The sequence below is a fragment of the Helianthus annuus genome, chromosome 16 (assembly GCF_002127325.2).
Source record: "Helianthus annuus cultivar XRQ/B chromosome 16, HanXRQr2.0-SUNRISE, whole genome shotgun sequence".
Lineage (NCBI taxonomy): Eukaryota > Viridiplantae > Streptophyta > Magnoliopsida > Asterales > Asteraceae > Helianthus > Helianthus annuus.
In genome coordinates this window covers 173,279,320-173,297,397 of record NC_035448.2, presented here as the reverse complement: position 1 = coordinate 173,297,397, position 18,078 = coordinate 173,279,320, and the positions used below count along the sequence as shown (strand labels likewise).

Here is an 18,078-nt window from a genome sequence, read left to right as displayed (position 1 = left end):
TTTGAAGAAAAGTCCAACTCAAGATACCGTTGTCATTCCCACCGACGAGATTCATGTTGACGACACGCTCCATTTTGTCGAAGAACCTGTTGAGGTTACGGATTGGAAAGTGAACAAAACCCGCCGGAGCAGTGTCAAGCTCGTCAAGGTTCGTTGGAATGCCAGACATGGTCCTGAATACACCTGGGAGCGTGAGGACCGGATGAAAGAGAAATACCCCCACTTATTTCCCAAGAACCCTGCTTCTAGGAGCAGAACTTAAAATTTCGGGACGAAATTTTTCTAACGGGGGGAGAATGTGACAACCCTCACCAAATCAGGTATCCGTACAACTTAATTAATAATTAATTACTGCTTAATTACTGTGCTTGCTTGAAATTGTGGATAAACTGCTACCTGAATACTGATACATGTACATACTTGCATCATACTTTATTTGCTGTCACTCCATTATTTACATACTGAACTCTAGTGACAACCTTGATGCACAAAAACACGGTAGCACAATAAACGGATAACCTATTAAACGTGCTGTCATAACTAGCACCAGGCAGGTACTGCCTCTAAGGCCTGTATGAGCCTGAGATAGGTTACTACACTAGTAGAGAGTGTAGGGATATAAGGGTTGTAGAACTGCGTCACTAGGTATAAGTTATAGTGACCGGATGTGCCTAAAACGTACTCTAAGTACAAAACTCAGCACTATAAATAAAAATTCAGCATTAAGCTAACTAATAAAGTGCCAAAACATGAGAAAAATATTACTAGATACTTTCCAAAGTGTCGGGAATAAGTTGTGTCACTAAAAATAATAATAACTACACTGTAAAGCTTTGTTAAGCACTGTAACGGATCACTATCCAACCGAACAACCGGACTTTACCTGGAACACAAAAATGTTGCCATTTACATTGTTTTTCTTTTTCTAAGCCAGTTAGGGTCCCCGAATACCCTAACACCCGCTACAACGCATAACACACTAGTAACCGAGTTAACCTCCAACTTAACTTAACTAAATGGCTAACTATTAGTTGTAATCTAACTAAGGACCCCCCCCCTTCCAACGAAACCGTCCCCAAGGGGACACCCTTGTCCTATTTTTGATTATTTAAGTTAGAGTTTGCCTATAAGTAACAACTATAGCACACCATGATCATCACAACACTTAACGACAAAACACTCTCTCCCTCTCCTTGCTCACTTTCGGCCGAAGACACAAGCACACACACACATCATTTTCGATTTTCTTCAACCCATTCCAAGTAACTACAAGTGTCAAGGAACTCATACAAGGAAGCTTGGTGCGTTCGGATCGTGAAGGACCTCACCTAATTGCTTTTATCCACTCATTCTTCGACTAGTTTCTTCCCTAGCCTCGAGCTAGTAGTAAGTGACTTCAAACACACTCTTGATCTATTCTAAAATGGTTAAAACGCACTTGGACGGTTAAAAGTCATGAACTTACAAGAAGACATGCTAAAAGTTTACTAAAATGTTAAATGTGTTGGTTAAAAGCATAAGGGTTGTGTAAATCTTGTAAGACTTGGTTGTTGTAATTATTTAGTGCCAATCTATGTTGTGGTAGCTCGGATCATCATCTAACCCGGATTAGTCATGTTCATGAATCATGACATAGAGTATGTTTAAGTGTAAAAAGGGTTAAATGATGAAACACTACTACACACTAAACATGAACTTGTGTAAAATCGATTTTCTTATGAAATAGTGTTCTAAATTAGTAGATCTACGGATCTCAAAACGGTATTTTCAAAGAACCAAGTGTCAAAAGAAAACATATTTTAAAACCGGATCTTCCATGAACAAGTGTGATTTTTAAACACACAAGTACGAAAACACTTGTGTAACACTAAGTTTCGACAAAGAACTATTTTTGTAAAATTCGACAAGAAGTTGTAAAGAAGAAATTCCTTTAAAAACGAAACTTTCAAGAAACCGAGTTGATTTATACGAAGATCCACTAAAAGTAATGGAAATTACTACATATTTTTGGACAAACCACAAGTTCATGTAATTTTTGCGATTTATATACATTTTGACTAGTTTGATGGTTGGATATTGTTATTGTTGAACGAGAAAATTGACTGGTTTGAATTTTAAAAGAAAATGATACGCTTGAAAGCGTGGCCACCTCCAGTTACAGGGGAAACTCTGGCGAAATTTTTCCAAAAACCTAACACTTGGAAATATTTTCACTACAAGTGTTATGAATATATTTCTAACCTGTTTTCAAAAATATAAATTTCGCCACGATTTTTATTACGACATTTCTAAGTGTCGGAGGTGGGATTTTTACAAAATAAAAACTTGATAAATATATATTTAGTATATATATTTTCATAACAACACTTGTGAATTTTTATGATTATTTTGTGAACTATACAAATATTATTTTTAGGGTAAAAATAATATTACTAAATAGTAACGATTCCAAAATAATACGAACGTCTTCACAATAATTATTTAAGTTACACCGGTAATTATTATTATTACCACCCGATCTTTAAACGTAACTTACGCATTTCTCGGAAAAAATACTAATGAATGTGTATTTTAACAAGAATATTATTTTGGAGAAATTATGTGAAATGAAATATAATATTTTTGAGAAAAATATTTATATTTTGGAGAAAGGATTAAAATATTTATATTTTGGAGAAAGGATTAAAATTATGTTACTATGATTACGAATACTTCTTACATGGTATGGTTAGCGTAAGGAGGGTTACTACTTAGATCATGTGAGTGGGTAGGCGGAAACTTGAGGCCATTAATTCTCAGGGTAGGACCGAGGGACAGGAGAAGTAGATCTATCTGGGTGTAGCGAGCCCAGCCCCAGGCCCAGCATAACGGACCTCGGGGTGACTTTGTGCCCAACGCATAAATCCGCTAGGTTTGAGTCTTCCTACTTGCACTTCACACATATCAATGGCCTTGCAAACCATTGGTGATCTCTTTTTCCTTATTTGCTACATACCAGGAATTTTTATACTTACAAAGGTTTTATTACTCACTTACACATGAACTCGCTCAACAATTTTTGTTGATTTTTCCAACTTACATGTATTTCAGAGAACTAAAGATCTGGCGCGGTATGTTATGTTTTCCCACTGCACATGAGTTACGAGGACATCCAAGTTTAAGGGATGTGACTTTTTCCTGGACGAGTCACAGTTCTTAAACTGTGTTTATTTCATGTTGAAGTTTGTGTCTTCTGAACAATGTTTTATGTTATCAGGTTGTAGTTTCCGTTGCATGAGTCAACGCCGTAAAACAATGTTATGTTACTTATGTTTTATAACTTAAATGGATGATCTTGCATGGTTTTTATTTCATATAGCTTTGTTATGATTAAGCTATGGTATTAAGAAGTCACACCAAAATAAACCACGCTTCCGCAAAGCCAGGGTGTGACACTTTGCACGAAGTGAATTGTCCAGGTCGCTTGAAACTTTTAGTCCGTTTGAAAGTCAGTTCGTGTGAAAGTCCAGATCGTGTGGAAGTCAGTTCGCTTGAAAGTCTGATTTTTCAAAACTTAAAATTTTTCCGAAACATTTTTCAAAGTATAAAATGAATAACCAAGAGTTTTACAACGCTTTTTTCGGAAGTGGTATGCCTGTTCAATCTCCGGCAAGTATAGCCAAGAATATGAATTTGGAGAACGAACTCGGAACTATGCAAAAACCACCGAAATTGCTCAATATTGAAGATTATTCAGGGTGGCAAGATAGATTTCGCACTTGGTTTCAGGCGAATCATCTTGAATGTTGGTTGAAAGTTGTGACAAAATATGTAGTTCTTGTGAATGATGCTGGTATTGCGAAAACACTTACCTCGTTAACTCCAGCTAAAGTAGAAAGTTTTAAAGCCGAGAAGAAGATGGTCAGTATATTGCAGCAGGCAATTAAAGAAGATATTTTGGTATTGCTACAGCATCAGAATGATGCGCAATCTATTTGGAATTCTCTTAAACTGAAATTTCTTGGAAGTGCTGCAATGATTGAAAGCAAAAAGGCATTACTAAAAAAGGAATTCGATATTTTTACTGCTATCAGTGGAGAATCAACGAAAGAATTGATTGAGAGATATACTGTCACTTGGTAGTGGAGATGAAGTGTTTGGGTATAGATAAAACAGACGAAGAGTTGGTTGATAAGTTAGCTGACGCATTTCCTCAAGAAGTGTGGGGTACATTCTTAATGGTGTTGAAGAACAATTTGGAATACATTGGTTTCAATCTGAGTACGTTTATCGAGAGAATTGAGGCTCAGGAGCTGGAAATGCGGAAGATGAGTAAAATGAAATCTGCAAACGTACAGCAAGATGTTCAGCTTTACTACAAAGGAAGCTCATCTGCCACAACTACTCCAAGTCCAAAGATCCAAACGGCTTTCAGTGCAGATTCTACATCGGGAGTACCTCAAAGCACGTCTAACAACAGCTTTTCACCATTCCAAATTACGAACCAAACCCTAAGGTTCAGAGTTCTCCAGAACAAGTATCTTCTCAAAGTTCATCAGGATTGAACAATCAGAGTTATGCTCATGGGATACTATGCAATATTGCTGTGAATATCAAAAATGGTCAAGATTTTATAGAGTCAGCAGCAAAGCAGCATATAGCACTTCTTGCTTCTGTACTAGAGTCTAGTAGCCGGAAGAATTGGTAACCCAGACATGACAAAAGAAGACTACGATCAAATTGATCCAGAGGAACTAGAACTCATTGACATCAAATGGGGAATGGCGAGCATTGTGAGAAGAGCTCAGAGGTTTATGGAGATTACCAGACGAAGTAGTATTGCAGGTCCTGATCCGAAGCTTGGATTTGATAAATCAAAGGTGACTTGCTTCAAGTGCAAAGAAAAAGGACACTTCAAGCGTGAATGTCTGAACAGAGAGGTCAACAATCATCAGAATCCATTTGCCAATGATTACTGCCGACAGGCCATCTATCACAAAAACAGTCAAACACCATTTAATCCAAGACCTCAAATCGAGAACAGTCCATCCAAAACTAAAAAAGCCCTTTTAGTGAATCAAGATGATGAAAAACTTCCAGAAGATTTCAGTTGGGATAAGTACATTCCTGGAGGTGGTCTTGCAATGATGGCTGAGATTACCGAAGAATCGGATGTTCCGAAAATAGTTGAAGAAGTCGGTGAAGTGATGAGTGAAGAAAGTTATGCTGAACTTGAAGAGGCTGCAACAGCAGTTTATTATTATCAGTCTGAACAGGAGGTCATTACGAATACATTTAAATCTATAATTCCTTCTAATATGTTTGATTCCTTTGCAGGATTCTTTGGAGAACCGACTATGGGTTTTTGCACAGTATGAAGCTAAAAAAACTCTGGTTCAAGAAATCATAGATGTTTCGAAAGAAATGAATGAAGAGACGTTGAAAGAGATTGCAGACAAAGCTCTCATGGTCAAGCTGCAAGAGGTAGATCAAACTGAAACATCTTCTGATAACAATGAGAACAAAGAAGCAACTCAGGAGTCAGTGTCAGTTGAAACGGAGTCAATTTTGTCAGAAAATGTGAAGTCCGAGTCCGATGATAAATCAAAATCCAAATCCGGAGAGAAGTCTGAGTCCGAGTCCGAGTCCGAAGAGATTGGTAAAACAGGAAGTAAAAATGACAAACAAGAAAAGGTTTTTGAAAAGGTTGATCCAATTCCTGAAACACCATCCAAAAATTGTTTAAAACCATGCATGGATTGTCTTGAAAAATACAAATAGTTTCAAGAGTTGAAAAAGTTTCATGACAAATTAAAATTTGATTTTAATGATGTTAAAGAAGCTTATGACACTCTGTCACGATCAATTAAAGAGATTCAAACTGAGAGTTTAGAAAATGATAAAATTGTTAATTTGCTTAAAGCTACAGTCATGGACAAGCAAACGTCGATTAACATTCATTTGGACACAATTGCATCTCTAAAGAAGGAACTTGAACTGATGCGTATTGAGACAGAAAGAGTTGACAAAAAGCTGATCAGTTATCTTTCATCGTCATATGTGATTGATCAGATTGTTCCTCAACAAACAGATTTCAAAAATGTTCTCCCAATGTGGAACCATTATACTCAGAAATATCCAGACGGGGTGGAAGAGGCATTGAATCTCAAATTAAGAACAGAGGAGAATGAATTACCTGAGAACAAAGATGTTACATTCTCTCCGTCTGACACTGACAACGAGTCACAACTTGTGAAAACAGTTGTAGACCAAGTGTTGGATGAAGAGAGTGATAACAGTGATTTCAAAACTGTCAAAACTCATTTTGAGAATTCCAGTTCAGATTCTGAAGATGATGGAAACTTTCTTGACAAGCTCATCCCAAAATAAGATAAAGTTGTGGATGATGATTCGATCATTGTGGTTTACACAATGACCGGAACTGACAAACTCTATACTGATTTTTAGTACCCAATTCAGAATGCGAACTTGGAAAATGTTGAAAAAGTTTTCAAACTTGTGGAAATTGATATCTCAGAAGTCAACAACAATGCGTTTCTATCAAAACCGAAAAAATCTTTTGTGAAACAACAACCAAATAACCTGGGAAAGAATGAATGGGTGGGTAACAATGGTCATAACAAAAGACATGGTAACAATTTCAAAAAGGAAGGTGTTGGTTTTTAGAAGAAAATGGCTAAGAAAGAGGTTAAGCCAAAAGAGAAATTGAGTGATGTGTTTGTGGCGGGTAAGAATACAGTAGCTGAAAAAGATTATATCTTTAGTCAGAAAGCAGTTGACGATTTTATTGCAACTAAAAAGATAAGAGATGAGACCAACAGATCCACTTTTGTTGAATATGACAAAAGAATCTGTTACCGTTGCAATGAAATTGGTCACATGGCGAAACAATGTGTCAAAAAGATCATAAAACCAGTTTTCCAGAAACCAAAACCAAAAGTTTCAAAAGATGTTAAGGGAAAATCACCGATGGTATCCCCCGTGCGTATTCTCGAACGTGGTGAATCATTGAAGTCCGAGGACAAACTAAAATCAACTTTTGAAATTGGTGAATCTTCGAGAACACAAAAGACTTCAAAGGTTTATCCCAAAACAAAGACTTTCCAAAGCCAATCATGGATGGAGAAACCTAAACAATCTTTTGATGAAAAGAAAATGGAAAAGGTTTTAAAATCTGAATCAAAAGTTTTTGCAACCGATGTTGAGAAACTTGAGTTTGAATTAGACAAGTTGATTGAAGAATTTCCACCTATCAAGGAGGGAACTCTAAAATCAAAACCAAAACCTAATGTTTCAAATGTTATCTTTAACCTTCCAAAAGTTGACCAAGTAGCTCATGATATTGTATTTGGCAGTGTTCCAAATGTTAAAAAATCTTGGACATCTTTGTTTAACTAAAATGTTGTTTGATGTGTGCAGGGGCTTCCGAGATCTATCATTTCTAAGTGGATCATGGATAGCGGCGCCTCAAGGCACATGACATGGATGTTAGCACTGCTCTGCGACGTCAAATCAATCAAAGGAAGATATGTCAGAATTGCTGGAACTCAAGGTGGAAGAATAGTTGGAGAAGGAATTCTTACAAATGGTGTCATATCTTTTGATTATGTGAACTAAATTGCTGAGTTAGAAGACAATCTGTTGAGCATCTCTCAGAGTTGTGACAATACGTTCACTGTTCATTTTACAAAAGATGAATGTCTGATTCTTAAACCAGGGTTTAAGATACCTGAGGAAATGGTGTTGATGCGCATTCCTCGTGAAAACGATCACTATATACTAGACATGAGCGTTGCAACAACGACAAATTGGGTTCAAATTCAAATCTAATCAAATTCTTATGCTTGTGCAGGTGTTTAGAGGTCAATTCCAGTTCAGCATGAATAACGGAACAGCCTGGCATGTGAGGAGAAAATCCTGTGTCTGTGGTTAAAAACAGGAAATGTTTGGTTTAAATTGTTAAAATTCTTGAAAAAATTAAAAGGAATACGCCGAAACCCTCACGGCTGAACAAACACATGATAAAACAAAGATTGAAAAATGGTTTCAAAATGTTATAATCAAGTGGTTTGTAAATCATGGGGTGCATGTGAGCTAAACAGTGTATGTGAAGCAGAGGAGGCGGCGATCAGAAGTGATCCGCGTCTTGTTGTCATGTTTCTGTACAGTTTATTTTCTGCTTTTGATAAAACTAAAAACACAAAAATATGTTTTTGATTTTAGGGGGAGAAAGTTTACAGAAAATACAAAAACATGATAAAATTTCAAAATCCAAAAATATTGAAAAAGACAAAAAAGAGTTTTGTTGTGAAAAAGAGGAAATGATAGTACATCAGTGGACTATTACAACACGCTAAAGAAATGGAAAGTCAAATGATTTTAAACAAGTCTTACTGATGATGTGCCAGTAGGCTTCACACAAATAGTAGATTGTTTTCGAGATATAAACCTAAATATCAAAACTTGCTTATCTCGTGGGGAACATCTCTCGGATATATAGGTAACCCCCGAAATCTTGTTTGAGAGATTGCCTGATTCTGAGATACTAGGTCTTTATACTGTTTGATATCTGGGGTATTATACCTGGTCTTCTGATATTGCGGAAGCAATGGCCTAGACTTCGTATAATACTTTACACGCTTTTAAAACATACCCTCTGCATAAAAATTGATAAACTATCGAAAGATACAAATCAAGTGCAGTTGTAAAAAAGATTCCCTAAAGGGAACACACCGAAAGTCGAGCCTTCATCTCTTTGATCGAATGGTAGTTCGTACCTGAGCTCTCAAGGTCTCGCACTAACCCGAATACAAATATCAGATTGGTATACTCACCTGTAAGACTGAATCTAGGGAATTTTGATACAGGAGTATATTCTGAGGTGGGACACGCGAATAAGTTTAAGTCTGTAAAACATTAATCCGTATCTCGAATCAATTGAAACTTGTGTTAGAAGTTTAAGTGGACAACAATACTGACAATCAGAAGTGAATTTGTTTAAGATTTAAAGTTAAATCAAGATCAACGGTGTTGGTGATACGTCTTAAAAACTGATATGATCCTCTTACGCAAACTCACAAAAAGATGTCTGTAAATATGTTTGTACAGTTTCCAGTTCCTTGAAATCCAAAAAGATTTACTGTTTGATTAGCAAAATATTTTAAAATCCAAAAAGATTTGATTTTTCATCTTATTTTCGACAATAGACTTTGGGGATCTGATGATCAAAGTTTCACAGTGCTAAACAAGTTGGATCTTTGGGGTTGGATAAGTAAAAGTTTGTGAAAAGTGTTGGTAATTGCTCGAAATGTATAAAAGTTCATTGATTTGATCTTAAATGTTTCATAATGTCAGTGAGATCAGAATTTGGTCAGCCAAAGTCATTAACTTGGACTTGGTAGGCTAAACAGTTGACCAGGGTCATTAATTTGAACTTGGTTAACTAAGTGTGTTAGTAAAAAGGTAAAAAGCTAAAAATTCAAAATTTTTTCTCATAAATGTATGAGATTTGCAGATAAAAGTTCCAGACTACGATCCCGATAGCTGAGTCTAAGGGGGCGTCTGAAGACAAGCTTAATGCAAGGGAGAGCTTGTAACTGGAAAGCCAGGTGTCGATCCCGGAAGCACGAAAGCTTAACGAAAGGGGGAGCCTGAAGAAAGTGTTTTTTGAAAACAGAGAAAGGGAAAGCAGAGTGTGAAAAGAAATTGAAAAGCTTAGGAAGACGTTATTAAAGAAGCCAAAGCGTCATGAAGAAAAGTTCAAGTCTTTGTGAAAGAAAGTTTTGAAGACAAGCTGACTGAAGACTACGGCAATATCCAAGGGGGAGATTGTTGGTGCACAATGTCTATCTCCTACATCATCAGTCTAGGTCGTGTCAGTAGTATGTAATAGTTGAAATGTAAAAAAGTTAAGTTTTATTTGTTTGGAAGCCAGTTCGCACGAAGTGGCGTGTTAAGTGTTAGGTCGCACGAACTGGGAGTTGTCCAGTTCGTGCGAAGTGGGTAGGTTAGCTCGTGCGAACTGGTGTGCCTATAAATAGGCATGTTGGGTTTTTCATTTGTAACATTCTGGTGAAATCTGTCACGAAGTGCTGCCGGATTCTCTTGGTGTAAAAACGTCTAATATCAATGGAAAACCAGTTTAAAGTGTATTTCTCTGCTTCTACTCACATTCTAACACCGATTCAAGGTTACTAGTCTGTTTCCGCCTTTCTAGTGACCTAGATTTGACTCAGACCGACTCGTTTTGATCGAATCTCGATCCTACATTTTAGTATTTTTTTGTAAATGAGTGCCTTGCACGTGAAGCTCTTACCTTTCGCCTAGCCTTTTAGGACCTAAACGCTTTGGAGCGCTTTGAACTTTTTAAAACCAAGATAGGTCTCTTACATAATAAATGAAATGTTGGTAGGATTTTATGTAAATCAGTAATTAAGATAAGCTTTTTGCAAGGTTCAAAGGCATGGTTAATTAGATGTGTATGTTGCCATTCTAAGCTATCAACATTCTGCATATATGATTTATGTTGCAATGCAAGATACAGTTACATAGTAAAGTAAAATTCGAAGTATTTTTGAATGAATTCATTGAAAGGGATAAAATTTTGGTCATATTAACCTTGACTTAAGATTTTTGTACAAATTACCAGAATTACTCTTTTTCCGGTCACTAAATGAGCATGATAATTTTTTTAATATTACACATATATTAACATTGAAGTTTCAACTATCAACCGTGACATGTGATTTATTTTTAATTTTTATTTATTTATTTATTTATTTTTGCAGAAAGAAGAAGGTTGTTCATAAAACAACCACCACAGATGACAAAAGGCTGCAGAGCACTTTAAAAAGAATAGGAGTAAACGCGATACCATCAATTGAGGAAGTTAACATTTTCAAGGACGATGTAGTTATCCGGTTCTTAAACCCCAAAGGTGCCCAGATTGAGATTTAAGCCATTTTTTCCTCTATTGTTTCAACTATTTTTGCATGCTAACATTTTTGTATATTTTTTTACAGTTCAAGCCTCCGTTGGTGCCAACACATGGGTTGTTAACGGTTCTCCACAAACAAAGAGTATGTTTACAGTTTACAACTATTTTTCCGTTTTTTTTTTTTGCCAGAATTGCAAGATATTCTTCCAGGCATTATCTACTAGCTGGGTATGTCTATAACTTCCGTGAAAATGTAGTATCATTGAACCATTTGTATACAAATGGGACATTAAAAAGGTCACATGAAACGGGTTGACTTTTTCAGGAGCGGATAACTTAGATAACTTGAGAAAGCTAGCAGAGCAGTTCCAGAAGCAAGCAGCAAGTGAATGTGAAGGTGTTGCTGCCGCAACAGCACAGGAGGATGATGACGAAGTCCCGGAACTGGTAGCAGGTGAGACTTTTGAAGCTGCTGCAGAGAAAGGGCAAAAATCTTAAAGAGTTTAATATTTAAGTGTGTATGATTTTGCTCTTTATATTTCAAAAATGTTTTTGATGTTTTATTTGCATAATGATTTTTTTAGGTTCTCAGTTTTGTTACTTGCGACATGTAGGAATGTTGTTTTTTTACGGTCTAATATCTTTCCGCATGTTCATGGTACATTTTTGCTTTAACTATAGGCCAATCTATGGGTTTTGCACGCGAGTTCGGTTTTTTATGTGACTTTAAGCCTGGCTAGTCCTTTTCTCGCTTAGGTTTGGTCATAAACAGACTTGATTTGCTCTAAAATATTGATTTGAATTTTGTCTGGCGTATGGTCCAGTCACAATTAGCCTCTGAATGATAAGTTAAACAAAATATGAGAATAAATCTGGGAAAAAAACCCATTGTTGGAATCGAACCCAGGATCTGGAGGTCCCTAAGCCTTATCCCACCTTCAATATGCCATTAGGTTATAATGTCATAGGCGGGTATGTTTAATTCTAAGTTCTAATTCAACGTTTGATTATAAAGTCATGTTCCATACTTGTTGGGCACTTGTTACTCCCAGCTCATCATGCTTACTAAGTTGCTAGTATATTAGTTTATACTTATTTATGTTTTATGTATTTAATGCTATCTGTTTGGGTGCCCAATACTCAAAACCAAACTTAAACTTACCTCAATAATCGACTTCAAAAGTTCAAATATATCATAATACTTTAAAATTTTAAGTTTCTAACATCGACTTGCTATTTCTTATGATTATTTTGTATGATTATGTAATGTATTACTACATTCGATTCTTATGCGGGTAAAAGGGTTTGGTAAATCAAGTGGTAATCACCTAATATCATACGTGGCTAAAATCTACAAATATATATATACACACATATATATTTTAAACTAATAACTATCTCATAGCCGAACATTCATCTCATTATCTCTCCTGGATATTTTGGGTTCTTTTGCCATCCTTACTTATACTTTTAATATTATTTGGTATTATAACAAACGGGGTTAAGAGGCTTTGTCGACTACGTTCAAACCTCTCGTTTATGTGTGAGAAGACTAGTGGCAGATTCAAGAATTTTCGTCAGGGGTGCATACAAAGTTATTAGTTAAAATGGGTCAAAGCAAGTTCTTTAAGAATATTGAAATGAGCTCAAAACACCATAAGGCTGCATGGTATGGTCCGTCCCCCACCCCGTCTTCATTCGGCGCCGGCGTCACCCCATCCTCCCCCCCCCCCCCCCCCCCGTCTTCATCCCATCCCCGTCTTCAATGTCAAGTTTCAGACGTTCAGGACAATCCAAATGGTGGGCCCCCTTTTTATCAAGTTGCAAGTCTTATGCTTTAGTGATTTGTACATTAGGCTGGTGGTACTTGTACATAGTGGTAGGGTAGGATCATCCTCCCATACCCTCTATTTTGTGGGATGGACCATCCTTGGGAGGACTATGACGTGGCGCCTACGTGGCGGATCATCCTCCCTTGGAGGACCATCTCCATACCCTCTAGCCTAAGGAAAATAGAAAACAAAGAACTAAACAAAGAACTTTATTTATTGAACTACTCAGGGACCAGGGAGCTCTTCAGTCTTTATATTGTGAGATTGATATTGTTGGGTTTAGCAAGAGGGCCTCTTCAGTTAACAGGGGCCTGTTGACAAAACTTGAAGGTGTCCAAATATTATTTTCTAGGGGTGCCCCTAGCACCCACTGGGGCCTAAGTCAACCCACCCCTCGGTAATTTAGATTCGTGTTGGTCTGCCGGGTCAAGACCATAACCATTTTTATTAAAATTCCTACACTGTAGTCCCGACTATTCACATTTCGATACAATTTTGGTTTGACCCAATTTCGGTCACTAGTTCGTCGGTCTTAAGAAGGTTGTCTGGACCAAGAATTGACGTTACTCAGCTTCTTATACCGTAGTTCAGACCGTATACATGTATTTGGGTCGGGGTCTAGTGTTACTAGGGGTGTAAACGATCCGAGCCGCTCATAAACAAGCTCGAACTAGGTTTTCAGTGTTACTAGGGGTGTTAACGAGCTCGATGCCAAGTTTCACATATCATGCTCAAGCTGGCTTGCGAGCCTATACAAGCTTTTATTTATTTAGTTTTTAGTATATTATAAAATTCATTAAATAAAATAGATAAATTATAAACAAACCAATCTCAAGCTTGAAAAACTATTCACGAGCTGAGCTCGAGCTTTGGAAATAGAGCACTAAACTAGCCGAGCTTAAGCTTGAGCTTGAACCCTTTTATGTTAAATCGAACGTCGACGAGCTTAGGCATGACCTAGCTCTTTTACACCCCTAGGTTTTACACACCCATAAGAGCATCCACAATGTGTAAATTTTCAGACTTCTACAAACTATCACCCCAGCACCACATCAGATTTTTAAACTTTCATAAAAAAAACTTCTTTTTTCCCATAATGTGCAAACTTCCACAAACCCTCGATAAAAAATATTAAAACTATACATAATGTGTGTATGTGTGTATATATATATAAGGTTTGTGTGTGAGGTGTCCACAAATGTCATTCGAAATGATGTCCGAAATTACAAGACTTTTGCTCCACAATATGTTTGACTTCTCCACCTTACCTTATTTGCAACAATCATACATTGTGGGTACTCTAAGAGACTAAGACCATGTGTAGTGGTTAACACCCAATCCTTGGGCGTTTTGCGCCATGTGGTAGCTCAGTCAGCAATGAGGCATTATTAGGCGTTTTCTAAAATGAGTGTAGTAGGGATGTGGGCATTGTGGGGCATTATGTTTGTAATAAAATTAAATAAAAAAAGGTCAAAAATATGATTGGTTTTACAAAAAGGAAAATGAAGGTGATTGGACATAAGAAATGGGCATGGGCGTGAAAAATAAAACGCCTAAACCAAATTTTGCCAAAAAAACACCCCGGGGAGCCGAGCTTGGACGTGCTTTGGGCGTGGATGGGCTTAAAAACGCCCCAATATTAACGAGTACGCATGGGCTAAGCGTGAATGCGAGTCCCATAGAATTTAAGGACCTATTTTGCATAGTTCAAACTTGGTCATAGATGTGTCATCAAACTTAAAACAAGGATAGTTTATGAAATTCTATAATAGTACAGGGCACTAATATGAAACTATACCTGCCAGATCTAGGGCTGTATATATAACACTCTAAAACACTGTCGCTAGGGTTTTATCTCTTCCACCGAACCTCCTCAGCTTGCCTTCATTTCTCATTTATCCTCTCAACGCAAAGGTAATTTCATCTCTATCAACTAACAAATCTCATACTTTTTTCACCAAATTAGCTTACTTTTTCAGTATTATCAGCTGAATTTGTGAGCTTGATTGATTTACACAACACAGTTTCATTCGGTCATTCGGAACAGTTTTGTTTGTGTTTTTTTTTTGAATTTTTTTGTGATGTTTAGAGTTTTAAGATTGTAAATTTTTCATTTTTTTTGGTGATTGATGCAGATGAATGTGGAGAAGCTAATGAAGATGGCAGGTGCCGTTCGCACCGGTGGGAAAGGTAGCATGAGAAGGTACGGTTGTAATAATAATAATAATCATCGGATAATTACAGTTTGCATTTGAAGTATAAAAGCCAGGTTAATGATTTATTGAAACTTTTTGATTAGTTAGTATTCACATATATACAATTTAATGACACAAGAAACTTGTTAAATGATACAGTTTTCAGCTTTGAGGACCATAAGTAGGAAATAGGCGTACCTGTACCTGGTAACGATTACTAATAACTTGGTTTTAAAAAGCGCGCCTGAGGCGTGCTTAGGTGCGAGGCGCAACAAGTCGCACACCCTCGGGCTTTTTCGCTTAGCGCCTATAGTAATTACAAGAAGCGCCAAAAAGGCGCACTTTTTTGGCATGAGGCGCGCTCCTCTCGTACCCGAGGCATTTTTATGCATCTAACTGCGGTACCTTGGGTTTTTTGGCCTGTACATGCAGCTAAAATCATATAAAAATCTTATTTATAGCTATATTTTGGGTAGGGAAAGCTAAAAACCTATGGGATATATTAAATATTAATAATATATATAATTAGCTAGCGCCTCGGGTACAAAAAGCCTGCCGCTTTTGCGCTTCGCGTCTCGGTTTTAGACCTTATTGCTTTTGTGTGCCTCTCACTTTTTAAAACCAAGATTACTGTATATAAAGGTTGGAAATAAAATAATGGTAAGTATATAGACTAAAGAGGAGATGATCGGATATTTTATCAAATGCTAATTGGAAAAGGTGCTTGATAACGATAATTATATAGAGATTAAGATTTATTTGCTGTTTTCTCTTAACCATGATTTCTAAATGTTATTAGGGATATCAACTTTTTTGGATGCATGTGTATAGTTTTTTTTAATGATAATCATATTTCTTGCTCAATTAGTTTTACATTGTGGTTTATTCGTTTGCAGAAAGAAGAAGGCTGTGCATAAAACAACCACCACAGATGACAAAAGGCTTCAGAGCACTTTGAAGAGAATAGGAGTAAACTCAATACCATCAATTGAGGAAGTTAACATTTTTAAGGATGAAACAGTCATTCAGTTCTTAAACCCCAAAGGTACGATCTTTTGGAGTCGTATATTGGGTGTTTGGTTTGAGGGTTTGGATTTGATGGTGTTAATGTTTGGTTTGAGGGCGTGGGCTTTGAAGTAATGTGGTTGATACCTAAAACATTGGGTATCATCTACGAACCAAACAGAAACTTGCTTCTGTTGTTTGTTTATTTCACTTAAGTTTTGTTTGTTTGTTTGACTTCAGTTCAAGCTTCTATTGGTGCCAACACATGGGTAGTTAGCGGTACTCCTCAAACAAAGAGTAAGTTGCCTTTTATTCTATTGAAGTTATTGTCAAATGTACATGTAACTGAGTGGGCTGTTGTTTAAATGTTTTTTTAAATAGATTAATTCAAATAAAGTAAATGACTTGTTAATGATATAGTTTTTGTAGCATTTAAAAGTTAAAACATTAATTATTAGCAAGGTTTAAAAGAATGGAAACGAGTTTTGAGGCGTTTTTCCTTCGCCTCACGAGGCACAAGCCTCAAGGCGAACCGAGGCGGAATTAAAAAAAAAATATAAAAATTATATATCGTATAAAAATAATAATACTAACCAAATTTATCATCAAAATCATCAAAAACACACATAAGAAAGACATAAATTGCTTGAAATTGACACAATAAGTCAAAAACATCAAAAGCAAATATCAAAAACCCCTTAGGCGCAGCCTTTTTAGCGCCTCACCCTCTCTGAGGCGCGCCTCGAGGCACACGCCTCAACCGTTTTTTAAAACCATGATTATTAGTAAGACTGTAAGAAATGTACATATAAAGGTGTTTTAGTATGTCAACTTAATTTGATCTGTTTTTCAACCCCTTGCCCCTCGGACGTTACATGTTATGTTAGCTTTACCAAATTACTCACTAGGTTTTTTTTTTTTTTTTTTTTTTTTTTTTTTTTTTTTAATTTTTGATTATGTTCTTTTTTACAGACTTACAAGATATTCTCCCTGGAATTCTCAACCAGCTAGGTATGTTTAAATGCCCTTATATTTCTCTAGATCTAGCAATCTTGACCTATTTACTTTCAAAGTGTTGATTCGGGCTATGTTTCATCTCTAATGGGTCACAATGGATAAAGTAAAAAAGTATAACTAAATGTAAATCAATCATATTGGTCGAACGGGTCGTAAAAGGTCATATTTTAAATAAATTTGGACAAAAAAAGTCATAGATCAACCTAACCATCTGATGCAAAAATCTAGTAATCTACCTACTTTAACCAAACCGTACCTCTTTTACCCGCTCCTTTCGTCTCCTCCAGTGTATTCTCGGACTTGTAAAAGTTAACAGTTCGTAAAATGGGCTGTGTTTAACAGGCACGGATAATTTGGAGAACTTGAAAAAGTTGGCGGAGCAGCTTCAGAAGCAAGCTCCAGGCGGTGCAGGTGAAGGCGCTGCTGCCACATCAGCACAAGAGGATGATGATGAAGTCCCAGAACTCGTTGCTGGTGAGACTTTTGAAGCTGCTGCTGAGGAAGGACAAAAATCATAAATTAGTCATTAATCTGAGGTGCATCATATTGCATGTTTTGTTGCTCGTTGTATTTGCATTATTGCTTATCACCCCTTTTTATTTAAGAAAAAAAAATATTTGGGTATTTGTTTTGATGTTTTTATGTAACTTGTAGGGATATTTATGATGCTTTGCTCATGGTTTTGTTCATTTTCTATAGGCTTTGGGTTTAGATTTTTTTCTCTGTTTAGCGTTTACCTAAAAGTGTCGATTTAAATCGCTTAACGCTGTGGGTCGATTTGGTTAAGTTAATTGCTAAAACAAAAATTTTAATTGATATTTTGGTTATTTGATTTTTATAACCTGATTGGTGTTGGTTTTGGTTATATTAGATTTTTGTAAGTTGATTGGTTTTGGTATAAATGGTATGGTTAAATTAAACCGTGAAGCGGGTAGATTCAAGTTTGAAAGTAGGTATCAATCTCGTGAGTTTGTTATTTGATACATCACAACTATATATAGATTAAATGGGTTGACCTATTCTATATTGATAAGAGACTGAATATTACACATGTTATTAATGATTCTAATAGAAAACCAGTTATGTAAAAAGT

The 18,078-nt window shown here is 36.4% G+C and overlaps 1 protein-coding gene across 1 annotated transcript; it reads left to right on the top strand.

Moving 5' to 3' along the window:
- The first annotated feature begins 14,574 nt into the window (after window positions 1–14,574).
- On the top strand, window positions 14,575–17,681 carry LOC110917285 (nascent polypeptide-associated complex subunit beta). Its single transcript, XM_022161872.2, has 6 exons — window positions 14,575–14,682; window positions 14,904–14,971; window positions 15,860–16,008; window positions 16,209–16,265; window positions 16,941–16,979; window positions 17,328–17,681. Exons 2-6 carry the CDS (start codon window positions 14,904–14,906, stop codon window positions 17,501–17,503), a joined length of 489 nt encoding a protein of 162 aa, XP_022017564.1. The 5' UTR covers window positions 14,575–14,682; the 3' UTR covers window positions 17,504–17,681.
- Window positions 17,682–18,078: the final 397 nt, after the last annotated feature.

Excerpts from the sequence above, each read along its gene's own strand:
- LOC110917285 (XM_022161872.2), top strand. The coding sequence starts at position 14,904 with ATGAATGTGGAGAAGCTAATGAAGATGGCAGGTGCCGTTCGCACCGGT. Across the intron at positions 14,972-15,859 it reads GGGAAAGGTAGCATGAGAAG|AAAGAAGAAGGCTGTGCATA; the intron begins GTACGGTTGTAA and ends ATTCGTTTGCAG. Across the intron at positions 16,980-17,327 it reads TGGAATTCTCAACCAGCTAG|GCACGGATAATTTGGAGAAC; the intron begins GTATGTTTAAAT and ends TGTGTTTAACAG.